A 24,731-nucleotide genomic window follows, 5' to 3' on the forward strand; every position below is an offset into this window, starting at 1 on the left:
AAAAAAAAAAAAAAGAAAAAGAGAAAAAAAATTAAAACTTTATCAAATTCTAAAGTAATAGAAAAAATTATGCAAAACATGCTAAGATGATGTCACAAACATAAAAATAGATTCATTTCTCAAATAAGGAAAGATGGAAAGATCATTCATGTCACCCATTAGTCAGAGCTCCCTTGCAATATTTGACATTGCTCACTGCCACTTTCTTGAAATCCCTTCTTCTTTTAGATTCAGTAAAAAGCCTTCTATTTTATTTTATTTTAATTTTTTGAGACAGGATCTCTCTGTTTCCCAGGATGGAATACAGTGACGCAATCATAGGTCACTGCAGTATTGAATTCCTGGGCTCAAGCAATCTTCCTGCCTCAGCCTCCCAACCAGCTGGGACTACAGGCATGTGCCACCACACCCAGGTAATTTTTTTGTATTTTTAAGAGATGGGGTTTTACTATATTGGCCTCATGATACCCTGCCTTGGCCTCCTAAAGTGCTGGGATTATAGGCGTGAGCCACCGCGCCTGGCTGACTTCACGACTCTTGTAATCCCTAATGCCAGTTCATTTGTTCTGAACCCTGCCTTGCACATAACACTAAGCTGTATCTAGATTTCTTTCCTTTTCCTCTTCGTTCTGGGCATTTAGCTAGTTTAAAAATGAGTGCTTAGTTATAATCCATCAGCAATTTTTCATTTGAAGGAAACTTTTGAATCTTTCTACAGCAGAAATCTTAAATTGATAAGATAATGGATTTAAAGAATCAGTTCCTTAGCCAACACAATCTTACATGGACACAATTGGAGGACTCACACTTCTCAATTTTAAAACTTACTAGAAAGCTCTAGTAATCAAGGTAGTGTGATGTTGGCCTAAAGATAGACGGAGGCCAATGAAATAAGTCCAGAAGGTTAACCTCCACTTAGCCAAACACCTTCTGACAAGTGCCTCAAGGTACAGCTAGTGCTCGACTTACGACCACGGTCGGGACCGTGGACCGGTCGTAACACGATGTGGTCGTATGTTGAGTAGGCTATATGTACAGTTGAAATGGTGCACGCGGAGATGGTAGTGCTGTCGGAAGCTGGTCCGCACTGTTGTACGCCCAGCTGGGCAACGTTTGCGCTGCCAAACGCGGAGCAGTTGTGGCTAGCGATTGTGGTCGTAAAGTCGAATGGTTGTAAGTTGCATAGGTGGTAAGTCGATCAATACCTGTAATTCAATAGAGGAAAGGATAGTCTTTTCAATAATGTTGCTGGGACAACTAACTATCCCACCTTCCTCTTTCTTATATAATTCACACAATTCCAGTTTAACTCAACCAACTCAATAGACCTAGATTTAAGAACTTAAAAGCATAACATTCTTAGAAAATATAGGACTCGGCTGGGCGCAGTGGCTCACACCTGTAATCTCAGCACTTTGGGAGGCTGAGGTGGACGGATCACCTGAGGTTGGGAGTTCGAGACCAGCCTGACCAACATGGAGAAACCCCATCTCTACTAAAAATAGAAAAATTAGCTGGGCATGGTGGCGCATGCCTGTAATCCCAGCTACTCAGGAGGCTGAGGCAGGAGAATCGCTTGCTTGAACCAGGGAGGCGGAGGTTGTGGTGAGCCGAGATCATGCCATTGCACTCCAGCCTGGGCAGCAAGAGTGAAACTCCATCTCAAAAAAAATGGGGGGGTGGGGAAATAGAGGACTCAATCTTTTTGACTTTGAGCTAGGCAAAACCTTAGATAAGCCACTCAAAGCCGAAATAATGACAAAAGAAACATACGTTGGGCTTCACCAACTTAAAAACTTTTGTTCAAAGTATGCTATCAAAATTGTGAAAACACAACTGGAAAAAGGGAAAATGTTTGCAAATTGTATGTTCTAGATGCAGGTTATTTATACAAACGACACTTGAGAAACAACATAATTTTTAAAATGGACAAAAGATCAGTTAGATATTTCTCCAGATATATTTCTTTAAACAAAATATACAAATGGCCAATAGATGCATGAAAATGTTCAGCATCAGTAACCGTCATGGAAATGCAAGTGAAAACCACAATGAGATCATTTCATACCCACTAGGATGGTTAAAATTAGACAGATATTGACAAGTGTTGATAAGGATGTGGAAAGATCAGAAGCAACCCTCCTATGCTGCTTGTAGGAATATTAAATGGTATGGCTTCTTTGGAAAACAGTCTGGCACTTTCTTAAAATGCTAAAGATATGTATTACTGAAGTGGTGTCATTTGGGGAAATACACAAGGTTCGTTGTCCCACAGTAAGGAAAACAAAGATGCAGACCCATGAGGTATGGGTTTAGGAGCAGAAAGTTGAGTAGCTGAAAGAAGAGAAAAGCTCCCCCTTGTAGGGAGATGGGCGTTCTGAATGGATCTTCCTCTTTGCAGAGGGATGAGTTTGGTTTTATGGAGGGGCTTGAGGAGGTGGTGTCTGATTTGCATAGCGCCCAAAGGGTTGATTGGACCAGGTGTGCCCTTTACATAGCTTGTGAAGAGGCTGGTCATCCCACCCTAATCCTTTATTATGCAGATGCGGTTTCCACCTGGCTGGCACCTTAACACCTGCATACATGGCCACAAAGAGAAGGGAAGAGGAAACCTCCATGTTGGATATACCTGGCTTCTGGCATAGCTGCTGCCATTCAACTATGCCAGCTTCCAGCTTGCTTGTCTATGATTGCAGTTTGATTTTTTCGGGCTACTTTTTGTTAGAAAAGATTATTTGGGGGCTGTTTTATTAAGAGAAAATTCTACTGAGAACTTTTATTAGCCACCTAAATAATTCCTTTTTAACTCCTATGTATATGACCCAGAAATTTTACTCCTACTTAAACACGCAAGAGTTTAAGTTCTTGTTTGAGCATAGTCACTAAAATCGTCACATAAATGTTTGAAACCTTATTCATGGTAACCAAAAGTATATACAACCATAATGTCTAGCTCGTGAATGGATAAACAAAAGGCGGGATATCCTACAATAGAATATTATCAGAAATGGAAAGGAAGTAAGTGCCAAGACATACTACAGTATGGATGAATCTTAAACACAATGCTAAGTGAAAGAAGCCAGTTGGGAAAGAACAGACGCTCTATGACTCAGTTTACATGAAATGAATGAGTAAATGTGTTGAGACAGGAAGTAGACCAGTGGTTACCTGAAGGCTGGTGGATTAGGCTAAAATGGGAAGTGACCGCTTATGGTTATGTTTCTTTGATTGTCTTGATGATTACACGTCTCTGTGGCTGTAGTAAAAACCAGGTGATCGTATGCTCAGATGAGCGAGTTGTATAGTATGTGAATTACATCTTTTTTTTGTTTTTTTGAGACAGAGTCTCACTCCGTCACCAGGCGCCAGGCTGGAGTGCGGTGGCGTGACCTCGGCTCACTGCAACCTCCGCCTCCTGGGTTCAAGCAATTCTCCTGCCTCAGCCTCCCCAGTAGCTAGGATTACAGGCGCGTGCCACCACGCACAGCTAATTTTTTTGTATTTTAGTAGAGATGGGGTTTCACCATGTTGGCCAGGATGGTCTCGATCTCTTGACCTCGTGATCTGCCCACCTCAGCCTCCCAAAGTGCTGGGATTACAGGCATGAGCCACCGCGCCCGGCCGTGAATTACATTTTAGTAAATCTAATATATCCTGCAATTCCTTGCAAGACTAAAAATGCCTTATTTTCTGTGTTGATGGTTCCATGCAATGAAAAAGTCAGATATAATACCATATGGTAATCTCATAGATACAACAACAGGACCTACAGAGTAGATGGTATTGATTGGAAGCAGAATCCTGACGACACATTTAACAAATCAGACGGTACCAAAATCACCTATATAGACTACTACAAGCAGGTATGACACTGTATTTCTTTAAATATATTTAAATTGTAAGCCATCATGTGTTTAAGTTTGTCTTATTTAGATACTCGAACATATTTGTCATGTAAACATATTTTTCTTTTAGGGGATTAATTATAGCTTGACTTCTCTATTATCCACGCATCTAAGTGCCTTGTATATAGGATAATGTCACATAACTAGAATGGCTTCAGTGTGACCCCTTCTTTCCCTTCTTTCAGTCTTAACAGTGGCTACTATCATAGTCTTTTTCTTTTTTGAGGTGGAGTCTTGCTCTGTAGCCCAGGCTGGAGTACGCTGGTATGATCTTGGCTCACTGCAACCTCCACTTTCCGGGTCCTGGTTCAAGCAATTCTCCTGCGTTCAGCCTCCCAAGTAGCTGGCATTACCGGCGTGTACCAACATGCCCAGCTAACTTTTATATTTTTAGTAGAGGTGGGGTTTCACCATGTTGGCTAGGCTGGTCTTGAACTCCTGACCTCATGATCTGCCCACCTCAGCTTCCCAAAGTGCTGGGATTACAGGCGTGAGCCACTGTGCCAGGCCTATCATAGTCTTTTTTTTTTTTTTTTTTCCCTTTTTCTTTCTTGAGTTGGAGTCTTGCTCCGTCGCCCAGGCTGGAGTACAGTGGCATGATCTCGGCTCACTGCAACCTCCACCTCCCGGGTTCAAGCAATTCTCTTGTCTCAGCCTCCCAAGTAGCTGGAACTACAGGAACCCACCACCATGCCCAGCTAATTTTCACATTTTTAGTGGAGACGGGGTTTTACCATATTGGTCAGGGTGGTCTCGAACTCCTGACCTCAGGTGATCCACCTGCCTTGTCCTCCCAAAGTGCTGGGTTTACAGGCATGAGCCACTGCACCCGGCCTGCTATTGTAGTTTTTAAAATGTGGCTGGATTGTTCGGTAGAAAATATGGTAATAATTCACGTAAGAAAATGTTACTTATCTAGAAATCTCAGCCCTGTAGAACTCAGTCCAAAAGATAAAAATGATCAACGTGGAAAATAATGTCAGTTACATGCTAATCTCCTAAGGCATGGATTCCTCAACCTGAGCATTCACAAAGAAATAGACTAAATAAGATGTGCCAGTTGATGCAGTCGATCTTTCTAGCTTTGGCAGGTGAAAGAAACATTACTAAACCCGTTTCAGACATTTGTAGCAACTGGAAGCAACTTACAGATGAATGATAGAAAACAGCTTGTATTTTTATATTAAAACCTCAAACATAGTCTCGGTTCACGGTTCTAAGTAGCTAAGACAGGTCTCAATCAACTTAGAAAGCTTATTTTGCCCAGGTTTAAGTTGCACTCAGGAATAGCTTCAGGAGGTCCTGAGGACGTGCTCAAGGTGGTCGGGGTATGGCTTGGCTTTACACAGGAGACATGAGACATCTATCAACATATGTAAGATGTACAGTGGTTTGGTCCAGAAAGGCAGGACAGCTCTAAGTGGAGCCGTGTGTGTGTCAGGGTGGGAAGGAAGGCTTCCAGGTCATAGGTAAATAAGAGAGAAGGCTGCATTCTTTTGAGTCTCTGGTCAGCCTTTCATTGCATACAAAATTTACTGTGAGAGAGGGGTAGAGGAATAGTCATTTATGCCTTAGTCTAGCTCAGTGAATCTGCATTTTTACATAAACAGTAGGGCAGAAGAAGCAATCAGATACACATCTGTCTCAGAAGGGTGACTGGGAGTTCTGTCTTTCTGTCCCCGCCTGTGAAGATCAGCTATCAATTTACACTGCCAGGGTAAAATTCAACAATTCTTAGGGCCCACAGGGAATTTCCTTGTGGGCCAATTGTGAAGGAGATATGTGGCTTTTTCTTTTTTAATCTTTGTAGCTGTCTTATGTAGGAATAAAGTGGGAGGCAGATTTGCCTAATGCAATTGCCAGCTTGACTTTTCCCTTTGGGGTCCCAAGATTGATTTTCTTTTCGCAGAACCTTTGAGGGAACACAGCACTCTGATCTCCCTGAGGAGATGCCATATATGTATATACACACATACACTCACACACACTCACACTCTCTTGCTTTGTCGCCAGGCTGGATTGCAGTGGCTCGATCTCGGCTCACTGCAACCTCCATCTCCCAGGTTCAAGCGATTCCCCGTCTCGGTCTCCTGAGTAGCTGGGACTACAGGCATGTGCCATTGTGCCTGGCTAATCGTTTGTATTTTAGTAGAGATGGGGTTTCACCATGGCCACGATGATCTCGATCTTCTGACCTCATGATCCACCCACCTCAGCCTCCCAAAGTGCTGGGATTACAGGCATGAGCCACCATGCCCTGCCAGGAGATGCTTCAATTATGAAGTTGTCCTTATTCATGTACCACACTTAGAGCTTGTTCATTCGAACCCAAAAGCATTTAGGGAATGCCTATACTGTATCCTAGGCATACAGCCATCTGATCTCAAAGACCATACATCCTCATGGTAGGCAGAGGTGACAAACAGAAGATGATTCTGATAGTCCCAAGGGACAGGCAGATGATTAAAATTGGGAATATCATGGAGGGAATCTGGTGGCTACTTACTTGGGGTGGTTGTGGAAAGCCTCTTTGAGAAGCTGATTTGTAAGTGTCAGAAGTGAGCATCTGTAGATCAGGGAGAAAGAGGATAGTGAGCAGAGGCATGAAGTATGGACTGAAATACAGGTTGCAAGAGTCAATTCACTGTATGTTGGGATCACAGAACAGTGAGGTTAGTAATAACTTGAGAGAATTTGGCATCGGAAGGAAAACTGCTTTCCTGGCGTGTGTTGGTGAGTAGGAGTGTTGGATGTAAATGAAGATAAGAAAATGATTTCAGCAAATCTAGTTGAATAAAACAGATGGGCTGAAATATCTGACAAAATTAGGGGTAGTCTTGGCCTGCCCTAGTGGGAATTTAATAAGTGACAGCTTACATTTAGTGTCATCATGAGGTCAGGGTTAAAAAAATGACAGAATTCATAGATGAGTCATTAGAAGAGAAGTTCAGTCCTGGCTTTCAAGAGGTTTAATGATAGAAACAACAGACATTAACTTTTTTTTTTTTTCTTTTTGAGACAGAGTCTTGCTCTGTCACCAGGTGTCAGGCTGGAGTGCAGTGGTGCAATCTAAGCTCACTGCAACCTCCAACTCCCGGGTTCAAGCAATTCTCCTGCCTCAGCCTCCTGGGTAGCTGGGACTACAGGAGCATGCCACCATGCCCAGCTAATTTTTTTGTATTTTTAGTAGAGACGGGGTTTCACCATGTTGGCCAGGATGGTCTTGATCTCTTGACCTCGTGATCTGCCCTCCTCAGCCTCCCAAAGTGCTGGGATTACAGGAGTGAGCCATCGCGCCTGGCCCAGACATAACTTTTTGAGACAGGCTCTGGCTCTGTTGCTAGGCGGGAGTGCAGTGGTGTGAACATGGCTCACTGCACCCTCTACCTCCTGGACTCAAGCGATCCTCCTTGCAAGCCACTGTGTTCAGCCAGAAATAACATTTTAGGTATAGAAGCTGATGTGGTAAGGGATCTTATTAGGATATCACATGAAAGCTATGAGAAATGAGAAGTATGGCTTCCAGATCTCCCTATAGGAAGAGCAGTGTATCGAAGAGCCTTGATAAACTGGGTGGTAGGAGTGGTAAGAGGTCCTGAAATGGTGCCATGATTCTTCCACACACCTATGTACCCACATTAGTTCCTACCGTAAGAAGGCTCTAGGATAGGTGTATGGGTGAATCCAAGCTACCTTTTAAATAACCACAGACCAGGTTAAGGATAAAATACATAACCGTAGCAATGTTGTAAGAATTGAAAGTAGTAGCCCAGATCAAGAACAGAGCTATAAACACTGGATTTTAAGTTGTGTTTTTTGCGTGACAACTCCTTTGACGTTCCCAGATACTTTAAAAGACTCCTGATGCCAGAACTCATGTGATGAAGCTGTCATTAGCAAGGGCCTTGTTCATGAGTAACATGGAAGGACCTGTGAAGAATTACTTTTCCTGGAGAGGAAAGGAACTTTAAGAATTGCAGTATCAGTGGCTGGGCATGGTGGCTCACGGCCTGTAACCCCAGCACTTTGGGAGGCTGAGGCAGGCGGATCACGAGGTCAAGAGATCGAGACCATCCTGGTCAACGTGGTGAAATCCCATCTGTACTAAAATAAATAAATAAATAAATTAGCTGGGCATGGTGGCGTGTGCCTGTAGTCCCAGCTGCTTGGGAGGCTGAGGCAGGAGAATCGCTTCAACCCGGGAGGCAGAGGTTGTGGTGAGCCAAGATCACACCATTGCACTCCAGCCTGGGCAACAAGAGCAAAACTCTGTCTCCAAAAAAAAAAAAAAAAAAAAAGAATTGCAGCATCAGTATAGAAACTTCTTTGTCTTTGCAAATGTCTTTTCCTACTAGAATAGAATCAGGGACGAAGAGCTTAGGGAGAGACTATGCAGGAAGAGCATTACGAACAGATCTGTAATTATCCATCTCATTAGGTTGGGTGGTGGGGCGTGGGGGTGGTCCTCTTGACAGTTTTCAGTGTGCTCTGGGAGTTTTAAAGGCAAGACTGCAGTGAGAACAACAGATACTGTCTCACCCATGCTCATATACAATGTTAGAGTGGCTTGACCACTCCAGTGTCCTGTTTCGTGGGAGTCCTGTCTTTGCCAAGTACGGTCACAAGAGAAAAAGACCCCTGGCCTATCAAAGGTGAGAGAATTTTGAGAGTGTTCATAGTACGCTATTCAACTTGCGGAAACATCGCCAGCACGCCTCTGGCCCTTCACTCGCAGTCCCACCTATGCATTTCTGAACCTCTATGTGGCGTTTCGAATGTTTCGCTGATGGTCATGCCGGTCTCTTGTTGAGCAGCAACATAAAGAAATCATCACTGCGATGAAACAGCCACTTCTGATCAGCCAGGGCAGATGGAAAAAGGGTCAAACGGATACACAACGTGAGCCTATCCTGCTGATTCCTCAGCTGTGCTACATGACAGGTATTGGCAACTCACCGCCCCTCTTTAAAGTCAGGTATGATTATGACTTTGTGCAGGCCTTTCGGGGAATTCAAAGTGTGTCTCTGGTGGTAGTTCTTCCAGCTATCGTAATTCAGTCCTCACTCAAATTCATGCTTGTTCAGCTGTGTCTTTTGGATTTTTTTTTTAAGGTCTAACAGATGAAATACGTAAGGATTATACCAGTATGAAACACTTGGCTGAAAAAACAAAACTGAGTCCAGAGAAAAGGCATAATTCATTAAAAGGATTCATGAAAAGCATGAAAGAGTAAGTGCTGCCTTTCTGGCTGTTTGTGGGTGCACGTGCATAGTGTTGCGCCGAAGCGGGTGCTTGTGTACACTCTGGCGTCTCAGATTCTTCTGTTAGCAAGTGACAATTGGGAAGAATTTTGTTGTTGTCGGGGGGCAATTCTGGTTTTTCTGTCATTGCAAGTTTAGGAGGTCAGATGGGGAAGAATGAAATCGAACGACTCTAAGACCTTTATGCCTATGAGAGCAAAAATAAGATTTCAGAGCATCAGGGAAGGAACTGCTGCGTCTCAATGCTGTGGACAAGCGATCATGAACCTTGGAACGGAAAGAAATTGCCTTGCACCAGTGGCTAACTGCTTTTGCGTGTCTTACTTGGTTTAATCATTTTGGCAATGTTTTAATTTTCAGGGAAAGAGCGCAAGCATTACTTCGACTCTGGGATTTCAAATTGGATAGCAACCTTTTGTCCCTCCAGGGAAGAGTTTTGAGCAATGCAAACATCTTTCAAGGCAGAAGAATGGTAAGACAATTTCAAAATCATCATGTCATGGTCGGGTCAAATGAAGAGTACTGCAGAAAGGAACTGAGTCTCATTAATGATTGTGACTGCTGTTCTCTTTTCAGACTGCTCATTCTTTCTGCATTGAGAGAATAAACACTAAGAATGCATGTAAGGCGCTTGGTACATACTAAGCTCTGTATTATGTCTGTCTAGTTAATATTCTGGATATTTGCTCATGGCATTTGTAAGATCCATTTTTCAATATATCCTTAAGAGTCAAGTACCTAGAATCAAGTAATTCACTAACCTATGTTTAAAAAAAAAAAAAAAAAGACGCTTTATTTCAATTTTGTTATCTTTAGTTTTTGTGGGTACATAGTGGGTATATATATTTATGGGTTACAGGTGGTATTTTGATACAGGTGTGCAATGCATAATCACATCAGGGTAAGTGGGGTGTCTATCCCCTCACGCATTTGCCCTTCGTGTTACAAATGATCCGATGATATTTTTAGCTTTTTTAAAATGCACAATTAAATTATTTTTGACTTGACTCACCCTCTTGTGCTCGCAGAGACTATTCTTACTCATTTCTTCTATTTTTTGTACCCATTAACTATCCCCACGTCCCCTCCAACTCCCACTACCCTTCCGAGACTCTTTAACCATCCTACTCTATCTCCATGAGTTCAATTTTTTAAAAAAGCTTTTAGATCCCACAAATAAGTGAGAAATGCAAAGTTCATTTTTCTGTGTCTGGCTAATTTCATTTAACACAGTGACCTCCAGTTCAAGCCTCGTTGCAAATGACAGAGTCTCGTTGGTTTTTATGGCTGAATAGTACTCCACATTTTCTTTATCCGTTGGACGTTACGGTTGCTTCCAAATCTTGGTTATTGTAAACGGCGATGCAATAAACACGGAAGTGCAGGTATCTCCAATATCCTAATTTCCTTTATTTTGGATCTGTGCCTAGGAGTGAGATTGCTGGATCCTATGTTAGCTCTGTTTTGTTTTGTTTTGTTTTGGGACAGAGTTTTGCTCTTATTGCCCAGGCTGGAGTGCAATGGCATGATCTTGGCTCACTGCAACCTCCGCCTCCCGGGTTCAAGCAATTCTCCTGTCTCAGCCTCCCGTGTAGCTGGGATTATAGATGCATGCCACCATGCCTGGCTAATTTTTATATTTTTTAGTAGAGATGAGGTTTCATCATATTGGTCAGGCTGGTCTTGAACTCCTGACCTCCCAAAGTGCTGGGATTACAGGTGTGAGCCACCACGCCCAGCCCATGTTAGCTCTATTTTTAGTGTTTTGAGGAACCTCCAAACTGTTCTCCATAGTGGTTATAGTAATTGACATTCCCACCAATGGTGTATGAGGGCTCCTGTTTCTCCACATCCTTACCAACATTTGTTATTGCCTGTCAGGGATAAAAGCCATTTGAACTGGGGTGAGATGATAGCTCATTGTGTGATTTGCGTTTCTCTGATCGTTGATATGAACACTTTTTCATATGCCTGTTTGCTATTTGTATGTCTTCAGATATGTCTATTCAAACCCTTTGTCTATTTTTTTTTTTTTTTTTTTTTTTGAGACAGTCTCACTTTGTCACCAGGCGCCAGGCTGGAGTGGAGTGATCTCAGCTCACCGCAACCTCCGCCTCCCGGGTTCAAGCAATTCTCCTGCCTCAGCCTTCTGAGTAGCTGGGACTACAGGCACACGCCACCACGCCCAGCTAATTTTTGTATTTTTTAGTAGAGACGGGATTTCACCATGTTGGCCAGGATGGTCTCGATCTCTTGAGCTCATCATCTGCCCGCTTTGGCCTCCCAAAGTGCCGGGATTACAGGTGTGAGCCACCGTGCCCGACCTGTCTATTCTTAACTGGATTATTTTTCCCCTATAAAGTTGTTTGCTTTCCTTAGATTTTGGTTATTAATCCCCTGTCAGACAGTTGGTTTGCAAATATTTTCTCCCATTCTGTGAGTTGTCTCTTTACTTTGTTTCCTTTGCTACGTTTTCTTTGGTTTAACTTGAGGTGATCCCACGTATCCATTTTTGCTTCGGCTGCCTGTGCTTTCGTGGTATTGTGCAAGAAATCTTTGCTCATTCTAATGTCCTGGAGAGTTGCCCCAATATTTTCTTGTAGTAGTTTCATAGTGTGAGGTCTTAGATTTATGTCTTCAAGCCATTTAAATTTTGAAAAATATATGGTGAGAGAGAGGGATCTAATTTCATTCTCGTGCATATGGATATCCGGTTTTCCCAGCACCATTTATCGAAGAGACTGTTCTTTCCCCAGTGTATGTTCTTGGCTCCTTTGTCAAAAATGGATTCACAGTAGATGTATAGATTTAGTTTTAAGTTCTCTATTTCTGATCCACTGATCTATATGTGTTTTTATGCCAGTACTATGTCATTTTAGTTACTATAGCTATGTAGTATAATTTGAAGTCAGGTAATGGGATTTTTCGAGTTTTGTTCTTTTTGCTTAGGATAACTTTGGCAATCCTGGGTCTTTTGGTTTTAAAAGAAGTTTTAGGATAGTTTACTTATTTTTTGTTTGTTTTTATAAAGAATGCCATTGGTATTTTGATAAGGATTGCTTTGGATAGTATGGACATTTTAATGATATTGATTCTTCTAATTCATAAACATGGAATATCTTCATTTTTGTGTGTGGCCCCTTCAATTTCTTGCATCAGTGTTTTATAGTTTTAATTGTAGAGATCTTCCACTAATTTGATTAGGTTAATTCACAGGTATTTTATTTGTATCTATTGTAAGTGGGATTCTTTTTCAGATTATTCACTGTTGAATAGAAGTGCTACTGGCCGGGTGGGGTGGCTCACACCTGTAATCTCAGCACTTTGGGAGGCCGAGGTAGGTGGATCACGAGGTCAAGAGATCGAGACCATCCTGGCGAACATGGTGAAACCCTGTCTCTACTAAAAGTACAAAAAATTAGCCGGGCGTGGTGGTGCGTGCCTGTTGTCCCAGCTACTTAGGGGGCTGAGGCAGGAGAATTGCTTGAAACCAGAAAACAGAAGTTGCAGTGAGCCGGGATCATGCCACTACACTCCAGCCTGGTAATAGAGCAAGACTCTGTCTCAAAAAAAAAAAAAAAAGATGCTACTGATTTTTGTATGTTGATTTTTGTATCCTGGAACTTTACTAAATGTATCAGTTCTATGGTTTTTTTTCTTTTTTTTTTTTTTTTGAGTCTAAAGATTTTTCCAAATATAAGATATCTTTACAATTTGGATTACCTTGATCTTTTGTCTGATGGCTCTAGCTAGACTTCCAGTACTATGCTGAATAACAATGGTGACAGGGGGCACCCTTGTGTTCCAGATCTCAAAGAAAAGGTTTTCAGTGTTTTTCCCTTCAGTATGATACTAGCTGTGGGTCTATTGTATATGGCTTTTATTATGTTGAAATATGTTCATCCTATACCCAGTTTTTGAGGGTTTTTAATCATGAAGGGATATTGAATTTTAATAAATGCTGCTCAGCATCAGTTGAAATGATCATATGAGTTAGTCCCTCATTCTGTTGATGGATCGCGTTGATTTGCCTACATAGAACCATCCTGGAATCCCTGGGATAAATCCCACTTGGTCATCATGAACTGCTTTAGTGTGTTAGTAAATTTGGTTTGCTCGTATTTTGTTGAAGACTTTTTGTATCTGTGTTCATTGGAGATACTGGCCTGTAGTTTGCTTTTTTTGATGTGTCTTTGGTTTTAGTGTCAGGGCAATACTTCATGAAATGACTTGGAAGTGTTCCCTCTGCCTCTATTTTTTGGAATAGAAGTAGGATTGGTATTAGTTCTTCTTTAAATGTTTGGCAGAATTCAGCAATGAAGCCATCAGGTCCTGGGCTTTTCTTTGGGAGACTTTTTATTACGTCTTTCATCTTATTACTTGGTATTGGTCTGTTCAGGTTTTGGATTTCCTCATGGGTCGATCTTGGTAGGTTGTATATGTCTAGGAATTTTTCCATTTCTTCTAGATTTTCTAATTTACTGGCGTATAGTTGCTCATAGTAGCCAGGAGTAATCCTTTACATTTCTACACTATTGGTTGGAATGTCTCCATTTTCATGTCTGATTTCACTTATTTGGATCTTTTTTTTTTTTTTTTTTTTTTTTTTTTTTTTTTAGTCTGGCTGAAGATTTGTCTGTTTTATCTTTTCAAAAAACCAACTTTTTGTTTCATTAATCCTTTATATTTTCTTTTAAATTTTTTTTTTTTGAGACAGTCTTACTCTATTGCCCAGGCTGGAGTGTAGTGGGGTGATTCTGGCTCACTGAAACCTCTGCCTCCCTGGTTTAAGCAATCCTTGTGCCTCAGTCTCCCCAGTAGCTGGGACTACAGGTCCATGCCACCACACCTGGGATTTTGCCATGTTGGCCAGTTTGCCTCAAGTGATCTGACCTCAAGTGATCTGCCTGTCCCAGCCTCCCAAAGTGCTGGGATTACAGGTGTGAGACACCACACCTGGCGTTGCATTTCTAATTCTATTTTTTATTTTTATTTTTATTTTTTGAGACAGAGTCTCACTCTGTCACCCAAGCTGGAGTGCAGTGGCACCATCTCGGCTCATGGCAACCTCTGCCTCCCAGGTTCTAGCAATTCTCCTGCCTCAGCCTCCCAGGTAGCTGGGATTACAGGCGCACGCTGCCATGCCTGGCTAATTTTTTGTATTTTAGTAGAGACGGCGTTTCGCCATGTTGCCCAGGCTGGTCTTGAACTCCTGAGCTCAGGCAATCCACCTGCCTTGGCCCCGAAAAGTGCTAGGCTTGCAGGCGTGAGCCACCGCGCCCGGCCACGTTTCTCATTCTTTAAGCTGCATCGTTAGGTTGTTTGAAGTTTTGCTCTTTTGATGCAGGCACTTGTAGCTATAAACTTCCCTCCTAGTACTGCTTTCACTGTATCCCAGAGGTTTTGTTATGTCATGTTTTCATTATTGTTTGTCTCAAGAAAAGACTCAATTTCCTTAATTTGACCCACTGGTCATTCAAGAGCATATTGTTTAGTTTCCATGTGTTTGTATAGTTTCCAAAATTCTTCTTGTTTTTGATTTCTAGTTTTATTTCATTGTGATCAGAGAAGATGCTTTATGTTGTTCATCTCTTGAATGTTTTGACATTTTTTTGATCTATCCTTGAATGACCCATGTCCTGATGAAAAGAATGTTCATTGTGCAGCTGTTGGCTGAAACGTTCTGCAAATGTGATGTTCCCTTGGTGTATAGTGCAGGTTAAGGCCAGCGTTTCCTTTTGTCTGAAAGATCTGTCCAGTGCTGAAAGTGGGGTGTTAAAGTCTCCAGCTATTACCGTTTTGGGGCCTATCTCTTTAGCTCTAATAATAGTTTTATATATCTGGGTACTCCAGTGTTGGGTGCAGGTATATTTACAATTGTCACATCCTCTAGCTGAATTGACCCCTTTATTGTTACATAGTGACCTTTGTCTCATAGTTTTTGTCTTGAAATCTATTTTGTCTAAGTATAGCTATTCCTGTTCTGTTTGTGGTTTTTTTTTCATGCCTTTATTTTCAGTCTATATTTGTCTTTTTTGGTGGATAATTTTTTTTTTTTTTTTTTTGGATGGAGTCTTACTCTGTCGTCCAGGTTGGAGTGCAGTGGCGCATTCTCGGCTCACTGCAACCTCCAACTCTCTGGTTCAAGTGATTCTCCTGCCTCAGCCTCCCGAAGAGCTGGGATTACAGGTATGCGCCACCATGCCCAGCTAATTTTTGTATTTTAGTAGAGACGGGGTTTCACCATGTTAGCCAGGATGCTCTCGATCTCCTGACTTCATGATCTGCCTGTCTCAGCCTCCCAAAGTGCTGGGATTGCAGGAGTGAGTCACCAAGCCTGGCCAGGTGAAGTGTTTTTTTTTTTTTTTATAAGCAGCAGATGATTGGGTCTTTTTTTTTTTTTTTTTTTCATTCAGTCACTCTGTCTTTCAATTAGAGAGTTTAGTCCACTTGCATTCAATATTATTGAGAAATAAGGACTTATTCCTGCCATTTTATTATGTGTTTTCTGGTCGGTCTTTTCTTCCTCTTTTCTTTCCTGCATTCCTTTTAGTGAAGGTGATTTTTCTCTAGTATGATATAACTTCTGTTTGTTTTGTGGGTCCACTGTGTATTTTTGAAGTTACCATAGGCTTGCAAATACCTGCTTTATAACCCATTATTTGAAGGTGGCAACAACACTGCTTGTATAAGCAAACAAGCAAAAAGAAAATGAATGAACTCTATTTTAAACTTGTCCTTTGCTTTTTAAAACATTTTTCTTTTCTAAAAATTTTATTTCAGTAGGTTTTTGTGGAACAGGTAAGTCTTTTGTGACTTGGATAATTTATTTAGTGGTGATATTTGTAATTTTCATACACCGATCACCTGAGCTGTGTACACTGTATCCAACGTTTAGTGTTTTATCACTCGCCCCTCCCACCTGCCCCCCAATATCCAAAGTCCATTGCATCATTCTTACATATTTACATCCTCATAGCTTAGCTTCCACTTATGAGTGAGAAGAAATGATGTTTGGTTTTCCATTCCTGAGTTACTTCATTTAGAATAATAGTCTCCAACTCCATCCAGGCTGCTGCAAACCCTTTTCATGGCTGAGTAGTATTCCATGGTATGAATCGACACCACATTTTCTTTATCTACTCATTGACTGGACATTTGGGATAGTTCTATATTTTTGTGATTGCAAATTGTGCTGCTATAAACTTGTATGTGCAAGTATCTTTTTCATATACTTATTTTCCTCTGGGTAGATAATTAGTAGTGGGATGGCTAGATCCAATGGTAGATCTTTTAGTCCTTTAAGAAATCTCTACACTGTTTTCCAGAGTGGTTGTACTAGTTTACATTCCCACCAGCAGTATAAAAGTGTTCTTCTTTTGCTACATCCATGTAACATCTATTTTTTGATCATGGCCATTGTTGCAGGAGTAAGGTGGTATTGTACTATGGTTTTAATTTGCATTTCTCTGGTCATGATTAATGTGGAACATTTTTTCATGTTTGTTGGCCATTTGTACATCTTTTGAGAATTGTCTATTCATGTCCTCTCCCTACCTTTTGATGGGGTTATTTGTTTTCTTTCTTGCTGTTTGAGTTTTTTATACATTCTGGATATCAGTCCTTTGTCATATGCCTAGTTGGCGAACATTTTCTCTCACTCTGTGGGTTGTCTGTTTTACTCTGCTGATTATTTCTTTTGCCATTTGGAAGATTTTTAGTTTAAGTCCCATCGATTTATCTTTGTGTTGCATTTGCTTTGCGGTTCTTGGTCATGAAGTCTTTGCCTAAGCCAATGTCTAGAGGGTTTTTCTGATGTCATCTTCTAGAATTTTTACAGTTTCAGGTCTTAGATTTAAGTCTTTGATCCATCTTGAGTTGATGTTTGTATAAGGTAAGAGATGAGATCCGGTGTCTTTCTGCTACGTGTGGCTTGCCAATTATTCCAGCACCATTTGTTGAATTAGGGTGTCCTTTTCCCACTTTTTGTTTGCTTTGTCAAAGATCAGTTAGCTCCAAGTATTTGGCTTTATTTCTGGATTCTCTATTCTGTTCCGTTGGTCTATGTGCCCGTTTTTATACCAGAACCATGTTTGGGTGACTATAACCTTGTACAGTTTGAAGTCAGGTAATGTGATGATGCCTCCAGATTTGTTTTTGCTTAGTCTTGCTTTGGCCATGTGGGCTCTTTTTTGGTTCCATATGAATTTTAGGATTTTTTTCTAGTTCTATGAAGAATGATGATGTTATTTTGATGAGAATTGCATTGAATTTGTAGATTGCTTTTGGCAGTATGGTCATTTTCACAATATTGATTCTACCTGTCCGTGAGCATGGGATGTGTTTTCATTTGTTTGTGTCATCTGTAATTTCTTTCAGCAATTTGTTGTAGTTTTCCTTATAGAGGTCTTTCACCTCCTTAGTTAGGTATGTTCCATTTTTTTGTGTGTGCAGCTATTGTAAAAGGGGTTGAGTTCTTGATTTGATTCTCAGGTTGGTTGCTATTGTTGTATAGCAGTACCACTGATTGGTGTCATTAATTTTGTATCCTGAAATTGCACTAAATTAACTTCTCAGATCTAGGAGCTTTATTGGATGAGTCTTTAGGGTTTTCTAGGTATATGATCATATCAGCAAACAGTGACAGTTTGACTTCCTCTTTACTGATTTGAATGTCCTTTATTTCTTTCTCTTGTCTCATTGCTCTGGCTAGGACTTCCAGCACTATGTTTAGTAGAAGTGGTGAAAGGGGGCATCATTGTCTTGTTAACAGTTCTCATGGGGAATGCTTTCAACTTTTTCCTGTTCAGTAGCATAATTTTAGCTGCAGGTTTGTCATATGTGGCTTTTATTACTTTAAGGTATATCCCTTCTATGCCAATTTTGCTGAGGTTTTTAATCATAAAGGATGCTGAATTTTATCAAATGCTTCTTCTGCATCTATTGAGATAATGTGATTTTTGTTTTTTATCCTGTTTATGTGGTGCACTACATTTACTGATCTGCATATTTTAAACCATCCCTGTATCCCGGGTATGAAGCCCACTTAATCATGGTGGATTATCTTTTTTATATGATTTTTGATTTAGTTAGCTAGTATTTTGTTGAGAATTTTTACATCTATGTTCATCAGGGATATTGATCTGTAGGTTTTTTTTTTTCTGTTCTTTCCTGGTTTTGGTATTAGGGTGATACTGCCTTCGCCGAATGACTTAGGGAGGATTCCTTCTTTCTCTGTCTTTTGGAATAGTTTCAATAGGATTGGTACCAATTCTTCTTTGAGTGTCTGGTAAAATTCAGCTGTGAATCCAGCTGGTCCTGGACTGTTTTTGGTGGCATTATTATATTGCCATGTCAATCTCACTGCTTGTTATTGGCCTGTTCAGAATTTCTGTTTCTTCTTGGTTTAATCTAGAGGGCTTGTATATTTCCAGTCCCAGGAATTTATCCATCTCCTCTAGGTTTTCTAGTTTGTGTGTGTAAAGGTGTTTATAGTAGCCTTGAATGATTTCAGTGGTATCAGTTTTAATATCTCCAGTTTCATTTCCAGTTGGGCTTTTTTAGATCTTCTCTTTTCTCAATCTTGCTAATGGTCTGTCAATTTTATTTATCTTTCAAAAGAATCAGCTTTTTGTTTCATTTATCTATTGTGGGTTTTTTGTTTGCTTCAATTTTATTTAGTGCTGCTCTTCTGATACTGGTTTCTTTTCCTCTGCTGGGTTTGGTTTCTTCTTGTTTCTCTAGTTCCTTGAGGGTGTGACCTTAGATTGTCTGTTTGTGCTCTTTCAGACTTTTTGATGTAGGCATTTAATGCTATGAGCTTTCCTCTTAGTATTGCTTTTGCTGTATTCCAGAGGTTTTGATGGGTTGCGTCGTTGATATTATTCAGTTCAAATAATTTAATTTCCATCTTGATTTCATTGTTGACCCAGTGATCATTCAGGAGCAGGTTATCTGATTTCCATGTATTTGGATGGTTTTGGCTGTTCCTTTTGGAGTTGATTTCCGGTCGTACTCCACTATGGTCTGAGAAAGTACTTAATATAATCTTGATTTTTTAAAAATTCAAGACTTGTTTGTGTTGTTTGCTTTTTAACTTAAGTTTCTATTTATATCTTATTGTATAGTCTGTGTCTTAACATTTTTATTGCTATTTTTGATCTTTTAGTGTTTCTACTTAAGAGTAGTTTATATACCACAGTTAGTGTTATAATATTGTTTTTCTGTGCACTTACTGTTACCAGTGAGTTTTGTACCTTCACATGAATCCTTATTGCTCCTTAATATCTTTTTCTTTTTTTCTGATTGAAGTACCCCTTTAAGCATTTCTTGTAGGGCAGATCTAGTGTTGATAAAATCCCTCAGATTTTGTTTGTCTGGAAAAGTCTTTCTCCTTTGTGTTAGAAGGATATTTTTACTTGGTATATTATTCTAGGTCTATATAAACATATATTGGGGGTGTTATGTTTTTTTCCTTCAGCACTTTAAATATGTCATGCTATTCTCTCCTGGGCTGTATGGTTTCCACAGAAAACTCTGCTGCCAGATGTATTGGAGCTCCATTCTATGTAGTTTTTCTCTTGCTGCTGTTAGGATCCTTTCTTTATCTTTGACCTTTGGGAATTTGATTATCAAATGCCTTGAAGTAGTTGTCTTTGGGTTAAATCTGCCATAACCACCTTAGACTTAGATATTGATATCTTTCTCTAGGTTTGGGAAGTTCTCTTATCTCTTTTTACCATGTGAACTTTCCACCATTATTTCTTTGCGTACCTCGTCTATAATGACAGTGACACTCAGATTTGTTTGCCCTTTTGAGGCTATTTTCTAGATTTTGTAGACATGCTTCTTTGTTTTCTTTTGTCTCCTCTATGTATTTTCTTTTTTTTTTTTTTTTTTTTTTGAGACGGAGTTTCACTCTTGTTACCCAGGCTGGAGTGCAATGGCGCGATCTCGGCTCACCGCAACCTCCGCCTCCTGGGTTCAGGCAATTCTCCTGCCTCAGCCTCCTGAGTAGCTGGGACTACAGGCACACGCCACCATGCCCAGCTAATTTTTTGTATTTTTAGTAGAGACGGGGTTTCACCATGTTGACCAGGATGGTCTCGATCTCTTGACCTCGTGATCCACCCGCCTCAGCCTCCCAAAGTGCTGGGATTACAGGCTTGAGCCACCGCGCCCGGCCTGACTATGTATTTTCAAATAGCCTGTCTTTGAGCTCAGTGATTTTTTTCCTTCTGCTTGATTTGATTTTGCTTTTAAGAGACTCTGATGTATTTTTCAGTATGTCAATTTTATGTTTTAACTCTAGAACTTCTACCTGAATCCAATTATTTCAGTCTCTTCGTAGAATTTATCTGCTAGAATTCTGAATTCTGTTATCTTGAATTTCTTTGATTTTCCTCATAAAAGCTATTTTGAATGGCCTGAAAGGTCACATACCTGTTTCTCCAGGATTGGTTCCTGGTGCCTTATTTAGTGCATTTGCTAAGGTTCATGTTTTCCTCGATGGTCTTGATGCTTGGGGAAGTTCATCAGTGTTTGGGCATTGAAAGTGAGGTTTTCATTGTTGTCTTCACCATGTGGGCTTGTCTGTATTCATCTTCCTTGGGAAAGCTGTCCAGGTATTCAGAAGGACTTGGGTATTGTGATCTAAGTCGTATCTGCATCAGGGGACATCCCAAGCACAGTAATGCTGTGGTTCTCAGACTCATAGTGATAACACCTTGGTGGTCTTGATATGATCCAGAAGACTTCTGGGTTACCAGGCAGAGACTCTTGTTCACTTACTTTCTGTCTCTCTCTGTGCTGGGCCGCCTGGAGCTGGGTTTGGGGTGACGACAAGCACCCCTGTGGTGACCACCAGTGGGACTGCACTGGGTCAGACCTGAAGCCAGCACAGCACTGGGTCTTGCTGAAGGCCGCCTGTGACCACCACCAGGCTACCACCTATGTTGGCTCAGGGTCCTATGGCTCTACAGTCAAGTGGCAAGGCAGCCAGACTTGTGTCCTTCCCTTCAGGGCCAATAAGATGCCTCAGGCCCTGAGCAGGTGTGGAGACGCCATTCAGGAGCCAGGGACTGCAGTCAAAAATCATAGAAACCAACCTGGTGTTCTGCCGTACTGTGGCTGAGCTGACACTCAAACCACGTGATGCAGACCCTTTTATCCTTCTTTTTTCTTTTTCAAGGCAGTCTTGCTCTGTTGTCCAGGCTGGAGTGTGGTGGCACAATCTCAGCTCACAGCAGCCTCTACCTCCTGGGTTCAAGTGATTCTCCTGCCTCAGCCTCCCAAGTAGCTGGGATTGCAGGTGTCCACCACCACACACCAGCTAATTTTTGTATTTTTAGTAGAGATAGGGTTTCACCGGGTTGGCCAGACCTCCTGACCTCAAGTGATCCACCCGCTTCGGCCTCCCAAAGTCCTGGGATTCCAGGCATGGGCCACCGCACCTGGTCCCTTTCTCTTTCTACGCAGAGAGGAGCCTCACCCCATAGCCGCCACCACCACCACAGGCACATAGGATGTATTGCTGGGCTACTGCCAGTGTTCCGTTCAGGTCCATGGGCTCTTCAGTCAGCCTGCAGTGAATGCTGCCAGACCTAGGAATCGCCCTTCAGGGCAGCGTGCTCCACTTTGGCCCAAGGAAGTTCCAGAAATGCCATCACGAGCCAAGACCTGGGATTGGGGACCCCAAAATCCTGCTTGGTGCTCTACCCCACTGTGGCTGAGCTGGTACCTAAGGTGCAAGACGAAGTCTCCTTTACTTTTCCTCTGCGTGTCTCAAGCAGAAGTCTCTCCCCAGAGCCACAACAGCTGGGAATATGCTGGTTCTCGCCTGAAGCCAGCACGCCTGAGTCTACCCAAGGCCCTCCACATGCTGCCTGGTATTATTGCTGGTTCTTCAGGGTCCAAGGGCCCTTTAGTCATTAGGTGATGAATCCTGCCTGGACTGGATCCTTCCCTTCAAAGCAGCAGGTTTTCCTTCTGGCCCAGGGTACGTCTACAAACATCATCCAAGAGCTAGGGCCCAGAATGCGGGCCTCACAATCCTGACTGTTGCCCTCTCCTACTGTAGCTGAGCTGGCATCCAAGATTACAAGACAAAAATCTTTACTCTTCCCTCTTTTCTCCTTCAGCAGAAAGAAGGGGTCTCTTTTGGAGCTTTGAGCTGTGCTGCCTTGGGTTGGGGGAGGGGTGATGCAAGCACTCTTAGCTACCCTGGCTGGTGTCTCAGTAGGTCATGTCCCCCACCCCTCCATCCTCAGTCCACCCGCTCTGAACTCAGATCAGTATTAGGACTTGCCTAGGAATTGCAGTCTTTGTGGCCTAGACTGTTTCTCAGGTTCACTTAGGACCACAGAGCACTCCAGCCCATGATGGTGAGGCTTCCCAGAACTCAGGCTCTGACCACTGGGACGGGCAATTCCCCTCTGGCTAGGGCCAGAATCAAATATTCCCCCATCAGCGGGCATCAGCTGAGTGCATCCCTGTTGTGCTTTCTGCTGTGACAGGATGGTGTTGATTTTAATGCAAAGCCTCACAGTAGCAACTGTGCTTTCCCTCTCCCAACTTTACCGGCTCTCCCCACCATGCAGGGGTGGGAGAAGGGTGATGTCAGCAACTGAAGACTGTTTTTCCTACCTTTAGTGCCTCTTTCAGCAATATAAAGTAAAAACCAGATACTGAGTGCTTACCTGATGTTTGGTTCCTATGAAGGTGCTCCCTGTGTATACAGATAGTTGTTAAACTTAGTGTTCCTATTGTAGGGATGATTAATAGAGCCCTCTATTTGGCCATCTTGCTCTATCCTTGGTTTTTTTTTTTTTTTTTTTTTTTTTTTTGAGATGGAGTCTTGCTTTGTTGCCAGGCTGAAGTGCAGTGGTGTGATCTCGGCTCACTGCAACCTCTGCCTCCCAGGTTCAAGCCATTCTCCTGCCTCAGCCTCTCAAGTAGCTGAGATTACAGGCCTGCACCACCACACCCAGCTAAGTTTTGTATTTTTGGTAGAGACAGGGTTTTACCATCTTGGCCAGGATGGTCTCAATCTCCTGACCTTGTGATCCATCCACCTGCCTCAGCCTCCCAAAGTGCTGGAATTACAGCACGAGCCCCATGCCCAGCCTGGTTAAATAAATGTTAAGGGTCATTCCTTCCTGGAATAAAGTTCCCACCAAAATACTAAATTTTTAGGAAGCATGTGCTGTTATAGAACAGCATGAAGAGCCAGTCTGAGTCCAACAGCATTGAACAGCTCCAAAAGAAACTTCAAACCAAATAAGTTTATTTGCACAAACACTAATTCATGAATTGTGCAGCACTCAGAATTGGAAGAGGTTCAGAGAGCTCTGCTACAACAGTGTGAGCAGTGAACTTTTATAGGCTGATGTGAAATAGGACAAAATGCATTGGATCTATTAGAGTGGAAGGACCCTAGCTGGTAGTTGGTAGTTTCTGATTGGTAAAGTCCCTAGCTTTGCTTTACTGTTGACATTGGGATTTGCTTTGCCTACATAGCTACATAGGAACCTAAAGCTCTGGAGCCATCCCCCCACCATGCCCTCTCAATTAAAAAATTTAGCACCTGGGAATTCCAGTCCTGTTAACCCATGTCTTAATGGGGGAAAAAAAAAAAAAACCTAAATTGGCCATTCAAGTTGATAATTGTAACATCTCAAAAGGAGATAGCACAGATTTACAGTGTTCAGGATCTCAGATCGGTTGATCTTTAAAGCTTTATGCCATGTCTTATCATTCTTTTCCAGGTTCAAGCCAATGCAAGTGGAGAGTGGGCAAGAGAAGTAAGAGAAATCCCCTTACTTTGCCCAGTGCCGCTGCATAGCTGGCTCCTGCTCTATAGCAGCCACTGTGTTACACAAGCCAGGAACTTAGTGGAGCATCTGCAGCATGTCACAGCCCCCATGGGCATAACTATGAGTCCAGCACTCATGTAAGTGGAACAGAAATGACTTCCAATTTGAAAATTGGTTAACAGTCTTAAAGTATAATACCTAAAACATTAAATTGTAGGAATTGGTCACTGTATCAAAACCTTAAAAATTTGTAAAGTCTAATCTTTAGTCAACAAATACTAAAACAGACTTTGTGAGAGATGGTTTGTGGCTATTAAGATACATGTTGAAGAAGGTATGAGAATCAAAAACTTGATGCGAATGGATGGGGGAATATTAAGAATTCTCAGTCAAGTTTCCAAAAATGGAACTTAAAAAACTTTCTAGAGCAGTTTTAGGTTTACAGCAAAATTAAGAAGTTAGAGAGACTTCTCATATATATCCTGCCACCAGTAACGCATAGCCTCCCCCATCAACATCCCCTAAAGATGTAGTATGTTTGTTGCAACTGATGAGCCTACATTGAAATATCATAATCACCCAAAATCCATAGTTTACAATAGGGTTCACTCTTGTTTGTTCTACTGGTTTGGTTAAATGCATGTGACAGGTATCCACCATTGGTTTCATGCAGAGTATTTTTCGCTGCCCTAAAAGTCTTCTGTGCATCACTTAATTATTCTTTCCTTACCACTACCTCCCGCTGCACGACA

General features: G+C 41.7%; 1 protein-coding gene across 1 annotated transcript in view; it reads left to right on the plus strand.

Annotated features, from left to right (window-relative positions):
* Positions 1-24,731, plus strand: part of PIWIL3 (piwi like RNA-mediated gene silencing 3) — a 50,181-nt gene that overhangs the window by 8,211 nt on the left and 17,239 nt on the right. The window contains exons 8-12 of the mRNA XM_032256600.1: positions 3,752-3,863; positions 8,720-8,846; positions 9,017-9,134; positions 9,527-9,638; positions 23,932-24,116. Of these exons, the coding sequence (XP_032112491.1) occupies positions 3,752-3,863; positions 8,720-8,846; positions 9,017-9,134; positions 9,527-9,638; positions 23,932-24,116 (654 nt within the window). The remainder of the gene's footprint in view (positions 1-3,751; positions 3,864-8,719; positions 8,847-9,016; positions 9,135-9,526; positions 9,639-23,931; positions 24,117-24,731) is intronic.

The sequence above is a fragment of the Sapajus apella genome, unplaced genomic scaffold, assembly GCF_009761245.1.
Source record: "Sapajus apella isolate SASKATOON/1434 unplaced genomic scaffold, GSC_monkey_1.0 scaffold95, whole genome shotgun sequence".
Taxonomy (NCBI): Eukaryota; Metazoa; Chordata; class Mammalia; order Primates; family Cebidae; genus Sapajus; species Sapajus apella.